This window comes from Apteryx mantelli, chromosome Z, assembly GCF_036417845.1.
Source record: "Apteryx mantelli isolate bAptMan1 chromosome Z, bAptMan1.hap1, whole genome shotgun sequence".
Taxonomy (NCBI): Eukaryota; Metazoa; Chordata; class Aves; order Apterygiformes; family Apterygidae; genus Apteryx; species Apteryx mantelli.
In genome coordinates, this window is record NC_090020.1 from 61,281,619 (window position 1) to 61,297,040 (window position 15,422).

A 15,422-nucleotide genomic window follows, 5' to 3' on the forward strand; every position below is an offset into this window, starting at 1 on the left:
TGAGCAAGCTGGATAAAACACATGGGCTTTTGACACCAAGGGATGCTCTTCTTGACCTTTCAGAGGATAAGAACTTCAGCTGAGTATTTCTACTGAAATGATAAAAACAAAACAGTTAAGAGAAATATTTTATATTAAGTCAACTTTAGACTTCATCAGACTTAAGTCTACTGAAACTCATTTGTGCCTCTTTGCGCAACTTGCCAGAGACTGTTCTATGTAATAAGTGTTACAAGACTGAAGACAGTCTATCCCAACAAATTATTGTTGGATCTCCAGAAGCATTGGCATTGGCTTACTTCCACTTCATGACAAACAAAAGACAGACAACATAAAGAAAAGAGGTTGGGCTTTTTTTTTTTTTTTTTAATGTTTAGAATAATTCCTTAGCAGTTATATTTTAACCATGTGATATTGTTCAGACTAACTTTCAAGAAGCAAGTGAAGGTCTCTTGTCCAACAGCTATTCCAGTAATATTCTGGGCCATATATTTACCTTGTGCTCCTCCACTTCACTGAGAGAAAAAAACAAAACTACTACTTCTCTCATCAGTAGGCCTAAGGAGAAATTCTCTTCCCAGCAACAAAGAAGCTTGCAAAGCACTCAAACACCACAGTGATATGGGACATAAACATATCCAAAATCAAATATAGCAGTGTTGAGTGACAATCAAAAAGAGATCAGCAAACAGAACTCTGAAAAGTCATAATGGTAATTTTATTTCACCAGTATTTTATATTCACCAGTGAAATCTCCCCACAACCTCGTATTTTAAAACACATGATACAGAAATAACTTGCGCTCTTCTGTATGCCAAGTAGGGAGGGACCAGATTTGTCCAGTTTAAAGAACACAAAACCAAGACATCCGAAGTTATGGTGTCCTTAATCTGGACTATAGCCACCAATTTTAGAAGATTTATTTCAGCTCTAAGGAAAGGAAGTTTTGCTTGTTTCTCAATAAGGAGATTTTGGGTCATTACCAGTGTTGAATATATGGTGTACGTATGCTTGATAAATGACTTCCACATTTTCCAGACAGAGTACAATACAGTAATCTCTCTCCCTTCTTTTCTAATAATCCCCACCTGCAGTCCAGGGGCAGAACACCAGCTTTGTCACACCCTAACAATTTCATAATCTTTTCTGCATAATGTTCATTCTTCAACTCTCCAATCCATATTAAGAGCTTACCTACACAGATTTAAATCAGGGATAATTTCCTATTTCAAAAAAATCTTTGTTTGGCAGCTGCAAAGACCAGGCAGATCAAAGCCTGCTTCCCTCTCAAGCCCTTGCTTTACAAGAACTTCTCTCCCCCAATTTGAAGGGCAAGCCTGGAGGGGTGATTAATAAGGCACACACACATATCACAGTCTTCTCAGCTACTCTGTTTTTTCCATGTTCAAAGACGATCATACATGTACATGTGTACAAAAAGCCTCAGGAGACCAGAGTTTTATTCACCCAGACCACTGGACAGTTTCAGGTAAAAAAATCACTCACTTTTGCTCCTCCATCCAGAAAAATGTAGATTGAAACATTTAACCTGCAAAAAAGTCTGAAATTTAGAATGAAACAAATTACTTATAGAATTATGGCCATGATTGGGGTACTTCCCTCTGTGGAAAAGCAGAAGCAGAGCAGAGTTTGGAAAAAAAAAAAAAAGGCAGAAAGTTGTTTCCATAGGAGGGGACAAGAGAAGAAGGGTGCAAACAGCATAGATCAGCTATAAAGCACAAGTCAGGAGAGGATGTCAGATCAGCAAAAATTTTAACTGGAAGAGAAAGAAAAAGCAAAGGATGTAGTGTAATAGCAGGGAAACAGAAATGTGACTCTTTTGGCAAACTGAGGAGGCCAATCAGCTACTATCTCACAGCACTAAGCATCAAAATGACAGCAGTCGCACCTTGTTGTGACGTTACTTTGGTGGCGTAAAAACAACCACACCAGTCGAGGTTTCTAAGCACAGATGCTCTCTTTGCGCAGAGCAATCAAACTGAAGAACAAATGATTGATTTTCTAATGTAAACAAGACCTTAGTTTATGGTTCTTCTCATCAGTTGCTGTAAGAAAAGATTTCCAATTTGTTGTAGGATACCCTTCTGGCTTAGTAAACCTCTTGATCCTTCCACATTTTTTGTCTCTCCAATTCAGTTTCCCGTTAAGGAGTTCCAGGCTCTCTGGCCCTGTCATTTACACTGTTTTTTTCATTTCCTCATTTTGATTTCAGATCAACGCACTAAACTAGCAACACCCTCCCACTTTAAGCTGGCCACCTAACTGCGATCAGCCTTTCCAGCTACAACTTCCACTTACGCTTCTTAGCACCTTTGTAAAAGGCCGATTTGAGGGCAAAAGGAAACGAACGTCAGCGCAGTTAGTCACCAAAAGAGATGAAAAACTATAGGCAGCTTTTTTTTTTTAATATAACAACTTTGAGATTATTCTTCATTCCACTGTGAGCACCTAAAACATCAGCAACTGAACTTTTCCACGAAGTGACGGAGGGCTAAAAAACCGGGCCCCGGGGGCGCTGCTTTATCGCCACGCACCTCGCGGCGCCGCCCCGCGCAGCAGCCGCGCAACGGCCCCGCGCGGCGCCGCCGCTCCTCGGCGCCTGAGGGCAGGGTCACGCCAGTCCCGCACCCCCTCAAGCCTCCTCCCCGCCTGCCCACGGCGCCCGGGCCGGTCCCCGCCGCCCCCGAGGGACGGCACCTCCCGGGCCGCCGCCGCCGCCGCCGCCGCCACCGCCCCGGCCCCCTCCCCCGCGCCGCCGCCGGCCCGGCCCGGCCCGCCCCCTTACTTCTTGGTGTCGCTGCTGAAGAGCCCGAAGGCCGCGGGCGCGGAGGGCGCCGTGGTGGGCGCCGCCTCCTGCGCCAGCTCCAGCGCCGCCTCCCCGCCCTGCTCGCTGTAGCTGAGGCCGTTCCCGGCCATGCCGCCGCCGCCCCGCGAAACTTGCCGCCGCGGCGCCCCCGGCCCCTCCCGGAAGCGGCGTGCGCGCGCCAGCGCGGCGGGGCGGGGCGGGTCACATGCCGGGAGGCGGGGCCGAGCGGCCGGAGCGGAACTGTCCCCGTCCCGCGGCGCTGCCGTTGCTACGGCAACGCGGCCCGCGGAGGGCTCGAGGCCGCGGTCCGGCCGTTGGCGCCCCCCCCCCCCGCCTGCCGCCTGCTAACGGCTCCTGGCGGGCGGCGGGGGAAGCGCAGGCCTAGGCCGCTGCGGGGCTGTTTCCAGCCGCTCCTCTCACCGCGCCCCCGCTGTCCTCCCTCCCACCCGCCGGGCCGGGCCGGGCCGGGCCGGGCCGAGCGAGGGGCCCCAGGGTGCCCAGCCTCGCCTGGCGCCTCTCGAGGGGGAGCGCCGGGAGAAGCTGTTGCTCCGTCCGCCCTCAGTGCGCTCGGCTGCGGCGGTCTGGCTGGCGCAGGAGCTCCAGAGGCCTGGCGTGCCGTGAGGTGAGGACCGGTCCCCGGTGCGCTTGGGGAGAGAAAAGAATTTAAAAAGTCTCAAACACAGATCCTCCGCGGCAGCTTCGGGACGCGTCGCTGCCGCAAGCCCGCACTGCTCCCAGCCCTCCGGGGCCCCCTGAGCACAGCCGTTTTCTCGCCTGCCGTTCACGGACTTGCAAACGAAAGCTGACCCTGCCGGGGCCCCGTATCGCAGCTTTGGGAACAAACGGCCCGGGCTGTCGAAATCTACTGATTCACCGTCCTCCACCGCCAACGCCGGCGTGACTTCCGCGGGCCTGGAGTGAGCTGTGCCTCGTTCACAAGGAAAATTTGAAGTATAGCCCTTATCGGCTCGTCCGTTGTTTCTAGTAATCCGTATTACAAACTAACTGGTTTGTCAGTAAATGTGAGTACTTTTTGCTGACTTCGCTGCAGGATTGTTTCTAGGTAATGCACAACAGCTTTCATCAGAGTTGTTGAATGTTCAAGAAGTTACTAAAAGCCAAATCCGATGAGCAATCTGAATTCCACCACACGTAAGGACCAGTAAAAATGAAAACGAGAGAGAAACACTCACAGGATATTATAGTCTGACAGAGAGATGATGCTGTTTCCAGTGTTAAGAAAACTCACCGTTAAAGCAATGGTGGTGTAGCCTACATTACCGACAGCAACTTGAATGTGAGAGGCCAGGCAATGTAAAAGGATAGTCAGATGTTGTATGAGGAAAGTTTCTCTTAATTTATTTTTGTAAGCTCATTTCTTTTTATAAGCTCATTTTTCCCAGTGTTTTAAGGAATAATCCGTGTTCATTAAAATGCCTTTCTGTCTATCTGCTGACATAACTTATATTAATGTAGTCCATCCTTTTCATCCTGAGAACTGAACTCATTTCCAAAAGGTTACAGTTCACAATCAATACTTTTTATCTTGCAGAGAAAAAAAAGGGGGAAAGTGGTTTGTCATAGTATTTTTAAACAGCTTTTTTGAATTGCTTGTCCTTCGCCAGCTTGTAATTTCTGATCAAAACTGAGTCATTGCTAAGAAATAAACTTGATAAAAGGAGTTGCCAATGCATTATTTATGAAGTGAGTGAAGCAACTGTAAGAGAAGATGTCACCTAAGACATCTCCAGGTATCAGAAGAATAGCTCCTGGTGCTGCAAGGGAAGAAGTTAACCTTTCCTACTGCCTCAGTCTTTGCCTTCTGTGGATACCAACATTTCAGTTTCATTTTATGATAACTCACAGTTTTTTCTTCTTTGTAATACAGTCTTCCTCAAAAGCCATGGCTTGGAGTAGGAAGAGCCACTGTTGACTTCCAGTCACAGCCTGAATTTCTTTGACTGTCACCATTTTGCACATTGGTTCTTTAGACTTATTATTTTTTGTACAGCCACTTAACGCTATTTATAGTAACAGCCACTTACTCTTCCTTCCCTGTCGACATAAATATCTCCTCATTGTAACTACCTCAGACTGTCGCAGTAATTGTTGATACTCTTCCCATGATGTGATTCTTGACTTGAGGCAGACCTCTCAATCATCCAAGATCAGACAGAATCCTAGCTGCTGATTTTTGAAGGATCAAATAACAGAACAGACTGCACTGCTGGAGCTTTTGGTCAGAGCCAGAGGAAAAAGGACAGTTACTTCTCTGCTCCAAAATCTTTAAAATATTGCTATGGTCTGCATAGGAATCTGAGAATTCATACCAGCAGCCTTTTGAAATTGCCTCCAACTCATTTCTTCCAACCATATATTACTTTGAAATCTAATTGTGCAAGCACTTGAACTTTGTTCCCAAACATAGTTATGCATATATGAAGGGGTCCCTGACTTACATCTTTTGTTTGTGTATAAGGCACATACAGTGCAGGAAGAGTTGACTTGCTATACTAGGTCAAGCCCATAGTCTTTAAGATCTATTCTAATTCCTTTTGAGACTGCCTGTTCTCTGAAACAAGAGGGTTTAAACTGCTTGCTCATTTGTACAAATCTGTAAAATACATGTATTCATTGCTGGCAACAAGAAACGCCTTAAGTATAACCAACTAATTCTCCTCTTATTATTACATAGAACAGTTTAAGAGTAATTTCAGAGGAAGGATTAATAGGAAAAGAGAACAGTAGATTGTAGATTGTTTGGGGAAAATTTGTGGGAATGCAAACATGGGGAAAAACAGACAAATGGGCTGTTGAGGCGAACGATCATAGGACTGTGATACAAAAAGACAAGTAGATAATAACAGGAAAGCAGAGCTGGGAAGGGCCTTGAAACGGAGAAGAGAAAGCAAATATTGTATGAAGATTTATGAAGTATCTTTGAACAGTCATATCAGGAGGAGTATAAACTCTTGCTATCAGTTCCTGCTATGTAGTTTTAGCCTGAAAATGCCGCAGCAGTTCCTTGAATAGTGTTCTGCTGGCTATATTAACTCTTCAAGATCACTGTGAAGTATGAGCACATTGCATTTATACCTGTACAAAATTAGTTCAAAATTACTGAATTATGAATGGCAAAATGCTACTGAATAAAAATTCTCCATTTACATTAATTCATTACAGTATTCTGTATTTCTGGTTATTGCACAGGATAAAAAAGTACACAAGGTTTAAAACAGGGAACAATCGAGGCTTTTGCGTCTCAATTTTCCACTCAGCATATTTCTTTTTGAAACCATTTTACCACCATGATTCATTTCTATTGTACTATCTTCATAACTGATACATAACTGATAATAAATGGTAAATTACATAGTTTCTTAATCTTCCATTCATGGATGTAAACAACTAGGTAATGCCTTATGCATAGGCATTACTTTTAAAAATTAATTGCACGGAACTTTACCTCCCTATATTCTATGGAATGGAAAATGTGTTTATATGGGTAAATACACATGCATTTTCATCAAAACTCACATATTGTATATAAGTATGCATTTTATGGAAAAAATTTTAAGTTATTCAGCACAGTTGACTTTTCTCAGCTTTCTGAAGCATTTACAGAAGCTATTTTGCAATGTTTTTTACCAAATAAATTAATGTCCATTTTGTTTTTCAGCTGAACTGGGCTGCCATATTCTTGTCTGGTGCCCTCTTGTGGATCAGATTATTAATATACTGTTCATCATACTGAGAAAGGTAAATGTAAAGTAGCTCATTTTTTAAAGGAACTCAAGCTGTGTATGACAGAAATGCTAAGATGTTAAATACTTTGCTGATATTTTCTATACTACTGATATTTTCAGATATATTTACTATATCAGAATATTCTGATATATCTCTTTTGACTGTTTACATTTTTAGTAAATATTAATGCCATTGATGAAAGAAAAGTAAAGATATGATACAAACTTCTGAATATTAATATTTTTAATTTTGTAATAATTTTTAAATATGATGTATAATCAGTTAGTTTAAAATTAAACACTGAGAGCTTTTTCCCTAACCTGGAATAATAGGTTGTCTTTAGAAGTGTTTTTCAGCATGATGTATGAACTCAGCAGCTAGTAGTCCAAATTAGTTTGGGAAAGCTATTATGCAGGTAAGAAAATCAGTGGGTTTGAAAAAATCTTTGATCTACCTCTCTCCAACTGAATGTAGATTTGGGACTGTAATGAAAGTGGACCATTGCCCTTTCAAAAGTACCTGTTCTCCATCCCTTCTTATGAGAGCTGGCTACCATATTATCCACAGGAGCATTTCACACATGCAACACTGAAACCTGCAGGCCACAAATTCTCTTTTTTTCCTACAACTTATATGAATGATAAGATTAGACCATATGTGCCTTCTGGCTCCATCAATTAATGTTCCTTCTAATGGTTATGAAAATTTTGGTGAATGAGAAATAGAGGAGAAGTACAAAGCAAAAGGAAAAAAACAGAACACAAGACAGAATTCTTGAGAAAGAATACGATTCTTGAATTACATGAGTTCTTAGTAATTTATTCAAGCATAAACATGCAAAATAATTATTACTAGAATTATAACTTTCTTATATATATAAAATTAGATCTTACTTTTAGGTAGAGAGTATCTTGAAATTAAAAAGATTAAGATTACATTCAAAACATTGTAAATGTTCAATTCCATGTTCAAATCTGCTGTTATGTTTATTGTACAGTATCCCGATCTAAAAATACTCCTATAGAGCTAAAAAATATCTTGTATCTCAGAGAACTTATCTTGACTAGAAAAAGTAGTTCATGGTGTTGCGGGATTCATACAAATGTCCCAGATAACCACAACTTCCATTCTAATCACAGAATCACAGAATCACAGAATGGTTGAGGTTGGAAGGGACCTCTGGAGATCATCTAGTCCAACCCCCCCTGCTCAAGCAGGGTCACCTAGAGCACGTTGCACAGGATCGCGTCCAGGTGGGTTTTGAATATCTCCAGAGAAGGAGACTCCACAACCTCTCGGGGCAACCTGTTCCAGTGTGCTGTCACCCTCACAGCGAAGAAGTTTTTCCTCATGTTCAGATGGAAGTGTCTGTGTTTCAGTTTGTGCCCGTTGCCTCACGTCCTGTCGCTGGGCACCACCGAAAAGAGTCTGGTCCCATCCTCTTGACACCCTCCCTTCAGATACTTGTACACGTTGATAAGATCTCCTCTCAGTCTTCTCTTCTCCAAGCTAAACAGGCCAAGCTCTCTCAGCCTTTCCTCATAAGAGAGATGTTCCAGTCCCCTAATCATCTTTGTAGCCCTTTGCTGGACTTGCTCCAGTAGTGCCACATCCCTCTTGTACTGGGGAGCCCAGAACTGGACGCAGTACTCCAGATGTGGCCTCCCCAGGGCTGAGTAGAGGGGGAGAATCACCTCCCTCGACCTGCTGGCAACACTCTTCCTGATGCACCCCAGGATGCCATTGGCCTTCTTGGCCACAAGGGCACATTGCTGGCTCATGCTTAACTTCACAGAATCACAGAATCACAGAATCGCTGAGGTTGGAAGGGACCTCTGGAGATCATCTAGTCCAACCCCCCTGCTCAAGCAGGGTCACCTAGAGCACATTGCACAGGATTGCATCCAGGTGGGTTTTGAATATCTCCAGAGAAGGAGACTCCACCACCTCTCGGGGCAACCTGTTCCAGTGCTCTGTCACCCTCACAGTGAAAAAGTTTTTCCTCATGTTCAGATGGAAGTGTCTGTGTTTCAGTTTGTGCCCGTTGCCTCGCGTCCTGTCGCTCGGCACCACTGAAAAGAGTCTGGTCCCATCCTCTCGACACCCTCCCTTCAGATACTTGTACACGTTGATAAGGTCTCCTCTCAGCCTTCTCTTCTCCAAGCTAAACAGGCCCAGCTCTCTCAGCCTTTCCTCATAAGAGAGATGTTCCAGTTCCCTAATCATCTTTGTAGCCCTTTGCTGGACTTGCTCCAGTAGTGCCACATCCCTCTTGTACTGGGGAGCCCAGAACTGGACGCAGTACTCCAGATGTGGCCTCCCCAGGGCTGAGTAGAGGGGGAGAATCACCTCCCTCGACCTGCTGGCAACACTCTTCCTGATGCACCCCAGGATACCATTGGCCTTCTTGGCCACAAGGGCACATTGCTGCCTCATGCTTAACTTGGTGTCCACCAGCACTCCCAGGTCCTTCTCCGCAGAGCTGCTTTCCAGCAGGTCAACCCCCAACCTGTACTGGTGCATGGGGTTATTCCTCCCCAGGTGCAGGACCCTGCACTTGCCTTTGTTGAACTTCATGAGGTTCCTCTCTGCCCACCTCTCCAGCCTGTCCAAGTCTCTTTGAATGGCAGCACAGCCCTCTGGCGTATCAGCCACTCCTCCCAGTTTTGTATCGTCAGCAAACTTGCTGAGGGTGCACTCTGTCCCTTCATCCAGGTCATTGATAAAGAAGTTGAACAAGACTGGACCCAGTACTGACCCCTGGGGGACACCGCCAGCTACAGGCCTCCAACTAGACTCTGCACCGCTGATCACAACCCTCTGAGCTCTGCCATTCAGCCATTTCTCAATCCACCTCACTGTCCACTCATCTAGCCCACACTTCCTGAACTTGTCTATGAGGATGTTATGGGAGACAGTGTCAAAAGCCATGCTGAAGTCAAGGTAGACAACATCCACTGCTCTCCCCTCATCTACCCAGCCAGTCATTCCATCATAGAAGGCTATCAGATTGGTTAGGCATGATTTCCCCTTGGTGAAGCCATGCTGACTACTCCTGATCATCTTCTTGTCCTCCACATGCTTGGAGATGGCCTCCAGGATGAGCTGCTCCATCACCTTTCCAGGGATGCAGGTGAGGCTGACTGGCCTGTAGTTCCCTGGGTCCTCCTTCTTGCCCTTTTTGAAGACTGGAGTGACATTGGCTTTCTTCCAGTCTTCAGGCACCTCTCCTGTTCTCCATGACTTTTCAAAGATGATGGAGAGTGGCTTAGCAATAACGTCCGCCAGCTCCCTCAGCACTCGTGGGTGCATCTCATCGGGGCCCATGGATTTGTGGGTGTCAAGTTTGCTTAAATGATCTCTAACCCGATCCTCCTCAACCAAGAGAAAGTCTTCCTTTCTCCAGACTTTCTCTCTTGCCTCCAGGGTCTGGGGTTCCTGAGGGCTGGCCTGAGCAGTAAAGACTGAAGCAAAGGCAGCATTCAGTAACTCTGCCTTCTCTGCATCCTTTGTCACCAGGGCACCCACCCCATTCAGCAAAGGCCCCACATTTTCCCTAGTCTTCCTTCTTGTTGTCTTTAACATCTCTAGCCAGATTTAATTCCAAACGGGCCTTAGCCTTCCTCGTCGTATCCCCGCATATTCTGACAATGTTCCTATATTCCTCCCAAGTGGCCTGTCCCCCTTTCCACTTTCTGTAGACTTCCTTCTTCTGGCTGAGTTTTGCCAGGAGCTCCTTGCTTATCCATGCAGGTCTACTGCCCCCTTTGCTTGACTTCCTACTCATAGGGATGCACCGATCTTGAGCTTGGAGGAAGTGATGCTTGAATATTAACCAGCTCTCTTGAACGCCCCTTCCTTCTAGGGCCCTAACCCATGGGATTCCTCCAAGTAGCTCCCTGAAGAGGCTAAAGTTTGCTCTCCTAAACTCCAGGGTTGCGATCCTACTTGGTGCCCTGCCTCCTCCTCGCAGGATCCTGAACTCCGCCATCTCATGGTCACTGCAGCCAAGGCTGCCCCCGACCATCACATCTTCCACCGGTCCTTCTTTGTTTGTTAGTACGAGGTCCAGCAGCACACCTCTCCTTGTTGGCTCCTCCACCACCTGTGTCAAGAAGTTATCATCAATGCTCTGCAGGAACCTCCGGGACTGTTTGAGCCTAGCTGTGTTGTCTTTCCAGCAGATATCAGGGTGGTTGAAGTCCCCCATGAGAACCAGGGCCTGTGATTGTGAGGCTACTTCCAGCTGTCTGTAGAAGGCCTCATTGACTTCTTCTTCCTGATCAGGTGGCCTGTAATAAACACCCACAACAGTGTCCCCCATGCTAGCCTGCCCTTTAATCCTTACCCATAAGCTCTCGACTCGCTCTTCATCCTCCCCTAGGCACAGCTCAATACATTCCAGTTGCTCTCTCACATAAAGAGCAACTCCACCACCTCGCTTTCCTGGCCTGTCTTTCCTAAAAAGCACGTAGCCATCCATGACAGCACTCCAGTCATGCGAGCTATCCCACCGTGTCTTTGTAATGGCAATGAGATCATGGCCCTGCGACCACACACAGATCTCTAGTTCTTCCTGTTTATTCCCCATGCTGCGTGCGTTGGTGTACAGGCATTTCAGAAAGGTGATCAAGCATGCAGGTTTCCCAGGAGGGGTAAAAGAGGATCCTTCATAGCCACATCCCACGCGCACTTCCCTGGCTGCATTCACCTGCTGGAGGCGTCTCAACTTGAGCTGTCTTTTGCCAACTACCCTGGCACTATAACTCTCCCCTTCCCCCATCTTTCCTAGTTTAAAGCCCTCCTTACCAGGTTGGCCAACCTGTTGGCAAAGACACGCGTGCCCCGCCTCGTGAGGTGGATCCCATCTCTCGCCATCAGTTGTCGATCTTCAAACAGGGTCCCATGGTCGTAGAAACCAAAACCCTGTTGCCAACACCAGCGGCGCAGCCAGTCGTTAACTTGGAAAGTCCGATGCAGTAATGCAGTTACAAGTTACGGCTTCTCTCTTGATTCACCTTGTTAATGTCAAGTCTAGGTTTTCCCCTAGATCTATTGCTGTAAAAAGGACAGTAGATTAATTTATTTCAACTACAGACATGTGTTTTCCAATTTATCTTCTGCTTTTCCTAATCTAGACAAACATAGGCTCTAGATAAGTTAGAATAAAATATCTTCTTTTACTGCTTTAAGTAATGCAACTTAAATATCTTTTAAAAACTTTGTGTCTGCATAAATAATTATATTCTAACATGTTTAGCTGGACAATGTTATTAGGTTGAGGTCAACTCCAGACTTTGTTAGGGGTTTGCCTTAACTGACAAACTAAAATACATTTTTTTCTGTCCATCCCAGTATTTCATAGTTTGTTAGTTAAAGTTTGTAAGCTAGCAGATTTGTTTAAAAGTATTTTTTATGTTAGTCTGGAAAGACTAAAAGCTTTAATAAGGACATATATAAGCATGGTTGATGATTTATTATAACATATCTTCTTTTCTTTATTGTGCTTTCTCCTAGCCATTATCTAGAAGCTCCACTGAGTTAGGCTCACTTTGAAATACATGCCTTGATCATTGGAAATAGGTCTTACTAGGTCCTGCGTTTTAAAACAAAAATCAAGCTGTACTCACTAAGGACTTCAGCCTACTCATTTCTTCTTTACCTGGACATCCTCCATGTTTTATCTTCAAACTGTACTAGAACAACTAATTCACCTTTGTGTTTGTGTTTGCTCTCTACTAGCACTGCAAGTGAATTATTTGGCAGAAATTAGCTGCCAAATATTCATAGAAGGAATGATAGGATAATTAGAACTCCATGGAGTGTAAGTCTCTATCTTTCAATAAGGTACAGAAACATGCCTCTGTCCTAAAGAACTTCTATTCAGTTCTTGAGTTTTAAATTCAGTTTACTGCTGAGTAAACAGCAATTACAATATACACAACAATAAAAAGAGAAATTAGGCAATTTTGAACAACTGCTTCATAAGTAGGGAGAAGGCTAGAGGTAAACACACTGTGACTTCCTTATCGTGGGGTCAGTTAAGCACCAGTCCTGGTATATATTACAGCAGTCTGTAACTACAGACCTACAACACATCTTATCTGTGTTGAATGAATATAGCATCCAAATACTTTCCACTGTCTGGACTGCTGGAGCACAACATCCTTCAAACATACCACCTTCATAATCCTGCTATGCTCAGCATGTATCCTATTCCACAGGGTGAGAAAGGATGGCATGCAACAGAAAAGTCCCTATCCAAGGAGATTTAACTTCTTTTCTAGTGTTTCTGTACAATCTGAGTACACAAACTATTCAGATTGTAAATTAATACCCATAATGTAAAAATAAAATATAAAGTGGAGCTTGGAATAAAGCAATAAAGAAAAGTAGAAAATTATTTTTATAAATAAGTATGAGCAAAGAGGAGGCATGAAGGCTCAGAAAAACACTACAGCTCTTTTAGATGGTAGAGACTGCAGAAGATGAGGTTCTTACACAGATGTTATAAAATCTGGGGGAGAAACCTAGGAAGTCTGTTACTGGAGAAGTAACAAAGTGAGAAAAAAAAAGCACATTGCCAAGAAATGGTTACTGCTCACATTTTCCTAAGGTGAAACACTTAAACTACTTATCCTACCAAAATTCTTTTTAATGTGTGATAATTTATAAATGGTTTCTGGAAAGAACATAATGAACTGGCTGAGAATCAGGTCTGCAAGCAATTGCTACACTCAAGTGCACTTGTATATGAAAGGGGTGAAAGGGCCAATAAATTGTTTTCCTGGCAGATCAAGAATGAGGAAGTTGAAGATTTGTCTTGGAAATAACACTGGATGCACAGATGGTAATTTCAGACAAACAAAAAAAAGATCAGCCTTTCTCATCACAGATGTCACAGAGTCCCCTTGCCGTCACCTCAGAATAGTGACCATTCATAACCTGAAACTCCAAACTTCTTGTTGAACAATCTCTCTGGTTTGTCTTGGAATGAGGTAAGGGTTTCTCAGCAACCTACAGATTGTGATCCTAAAGGAGCTCACTTCCACAGTTAATTAAAACACAAAGTTTTTTCCTGTAATGAACTATGATCTCTCAGACAAGGATATGTTTGTTGTTTCTTTAAAAAATTTGTAGGAAGCCCGAAGTAAGAAGGATTTAAGTGGAAATTCTGTTTCACTCTAGAGTGTATCTCTGATATCTATTCTTTTTTTTTTCTGATTTGTTCAGTTCATCTAGTGCTACTTCTAGTGCTGCTAATCACTGTAACGTGGCATTTTTTCATATACTCTGAAGAAGGAAAATCCTTAAAAATTATGTGAAGAAAATTAGATTTCTCACATTTATTTCAAAGACTAAAATAAAGGAAATATGGTGTATATGTATAAACTCTTTATTACTAAAGTTATTTTGCATGTGGACTCACAAACTTTTTTTTATAATGTAGGCTGCATTTAAATACAGGCAATTTGTAGTCAGTCCTGGTGCCAATATCCTGAAGTACGTAACAAAATTGAAATGATACAGAGATGATGGCAAGAAAGATCAAGATAAAGAACAACTTACATATGAGAAAAAAACTGAATAGACTTGAATGCTTCAGGCTGTAAAAGAGAAAATTGATAGAGATCTATAAAATCATGAACCGCAGAGAAAATGAATCATTTCCTCATCTGCTAAGACGACTAGGAGGATTCAAATGAAATTGGCAGATTGTAGGTCCAAAACAAAAGAATTTTTTTTAATACAACACAAAACTAGAATGTGGATTTTAATATTTGCTATGGGATACTGTTGATGCCAAAAGTGTACACAAGTTCAAAGAACAAGACAAATTCATGGAAGAAAAGGTTATTAAATACAAAGATATCATCTCTGGCTCAGGAAGTCCCTGAACCACAAGTTTATCACAGGGAAGTATAATTATATACTTCTTCCTTGCTCTGATACTCTTCCATAAGAATCTGTAATCTAGTCACACTTGTATAAAGTATTTGGAGCTAGATGGGCCTTTGGTCTAAGCAGGTGCAACTATTCCTGCTTGATATATTTTAGTTCACTATGGCTGTTGCAGCTATGTAAAGGTGTGGAAACCCAGCTGTCCTATAATACAGCTCAGCAGCTGAAAATGAGAAACTGCAAGTGACAAGCCAACTTTGTACAAGCTACGCAAAAGTGCTCTGTGGGGCACCAACAGTCCACACACTATAACTGGGAATTTCAATGCGGGTAATGAAAAAGTTAAGCACATATATTATCTAACAGTATGGTTCAACTTCTACCAAAGACATGTAGTCTAGTAGAAAGAGAATTAAAGTTATACCACTTCTCTGTTTCCCAGTTCTTCTTCTAAGAAATGGGAACACACCTTTCTACCAGATCTTTAGTTGAAGAATGCCACATATAAGCCAAGTCAGTTTAAATCCCATACTGCTCACAAAAGTTGAAACTTCAGTGAGGCTTCCTGTTTTATTTGAAAGAAACACGGAAAGATCCTTTGTTCTCAGTTTTATTTATCCCCTCAGGTCTCGTTCTCCATTTGGTCTTTGAAGTCATGAAAGTAAATGTGTATACACTTCTGCCAAACCCCTGTGATGAGTCTTTAAAAATGTTAAATGTTTATAGAGCTATTATGATTATCTGTAAGATGTGCTTGAGATGTTATATCTATGACGACCCTTCTGGTCTGCTCTCAAGTACACCAGGTTGCTGCTTGTTTGGTTGTCTACTCCTTCGATTTGTAACCGTTCTGTGCTCCAGAGTTATTAGATTCAGTGCTCCACAATGGAATTCACCTCTTCTTCTCACTGCTTCAGTCAAAACTGCCAATGTAACTTATGCAGAA

The 15,422-nt window shown here is 43.3% G+C and overlaps 1 protein-coding gene and 1 long non-coding RNA gene across 6 annotated transcripts in view; one reads left to right on the forward strand and one right to left on the reverse strand.

Moving 5' to 3' along the window:
• AP3B1 (adaptor related protein complex 3 subunit beta 1) overlaps positions 1 to 2,990 on the reverse strand; it is a 159,085-nt gene extending 156,095 nt beyond the window's left edge. For 2 of the 5 annotated variants that reach the window (XM_067316246.1, XM_067316247.1), the window contains exon 1: positions 2,807 to 2,986. In XM_067316246.1, the coding sequence (XP_067172347.1) occupies positions 2,807 to 2,937 (131 nt within the window). In that variant the 5' untranslated portion in view covers positions 2,938 to 2,986. Of the gene's footprint in view, positions 1 to 2,806 lie in introns of all 5 variants that reach the window. The other 3 variants (XM_067316248.1, XM_067316245.1, XM_067316249.1) reach the window with 3 other exon arrangements.
• A 205-nt stretch (positions 2,991 to 3,195) lies between these two features.
• Positions 3,196 to 13,765, forward strand: LOC136995300 (uncharacterized). The gene is made up of 3 exons (XR_010886857.1): positions 3,196 to 3,449; positions 6,507 to 6,586; positions 13,369 to 13,765. It is a non-coding gene; the product is annotated as an uncharacterized lncRNA (long non-coding RNA).
• Positions 13,766 to 15,422: the final 1,657 nt, after the last annotated feature.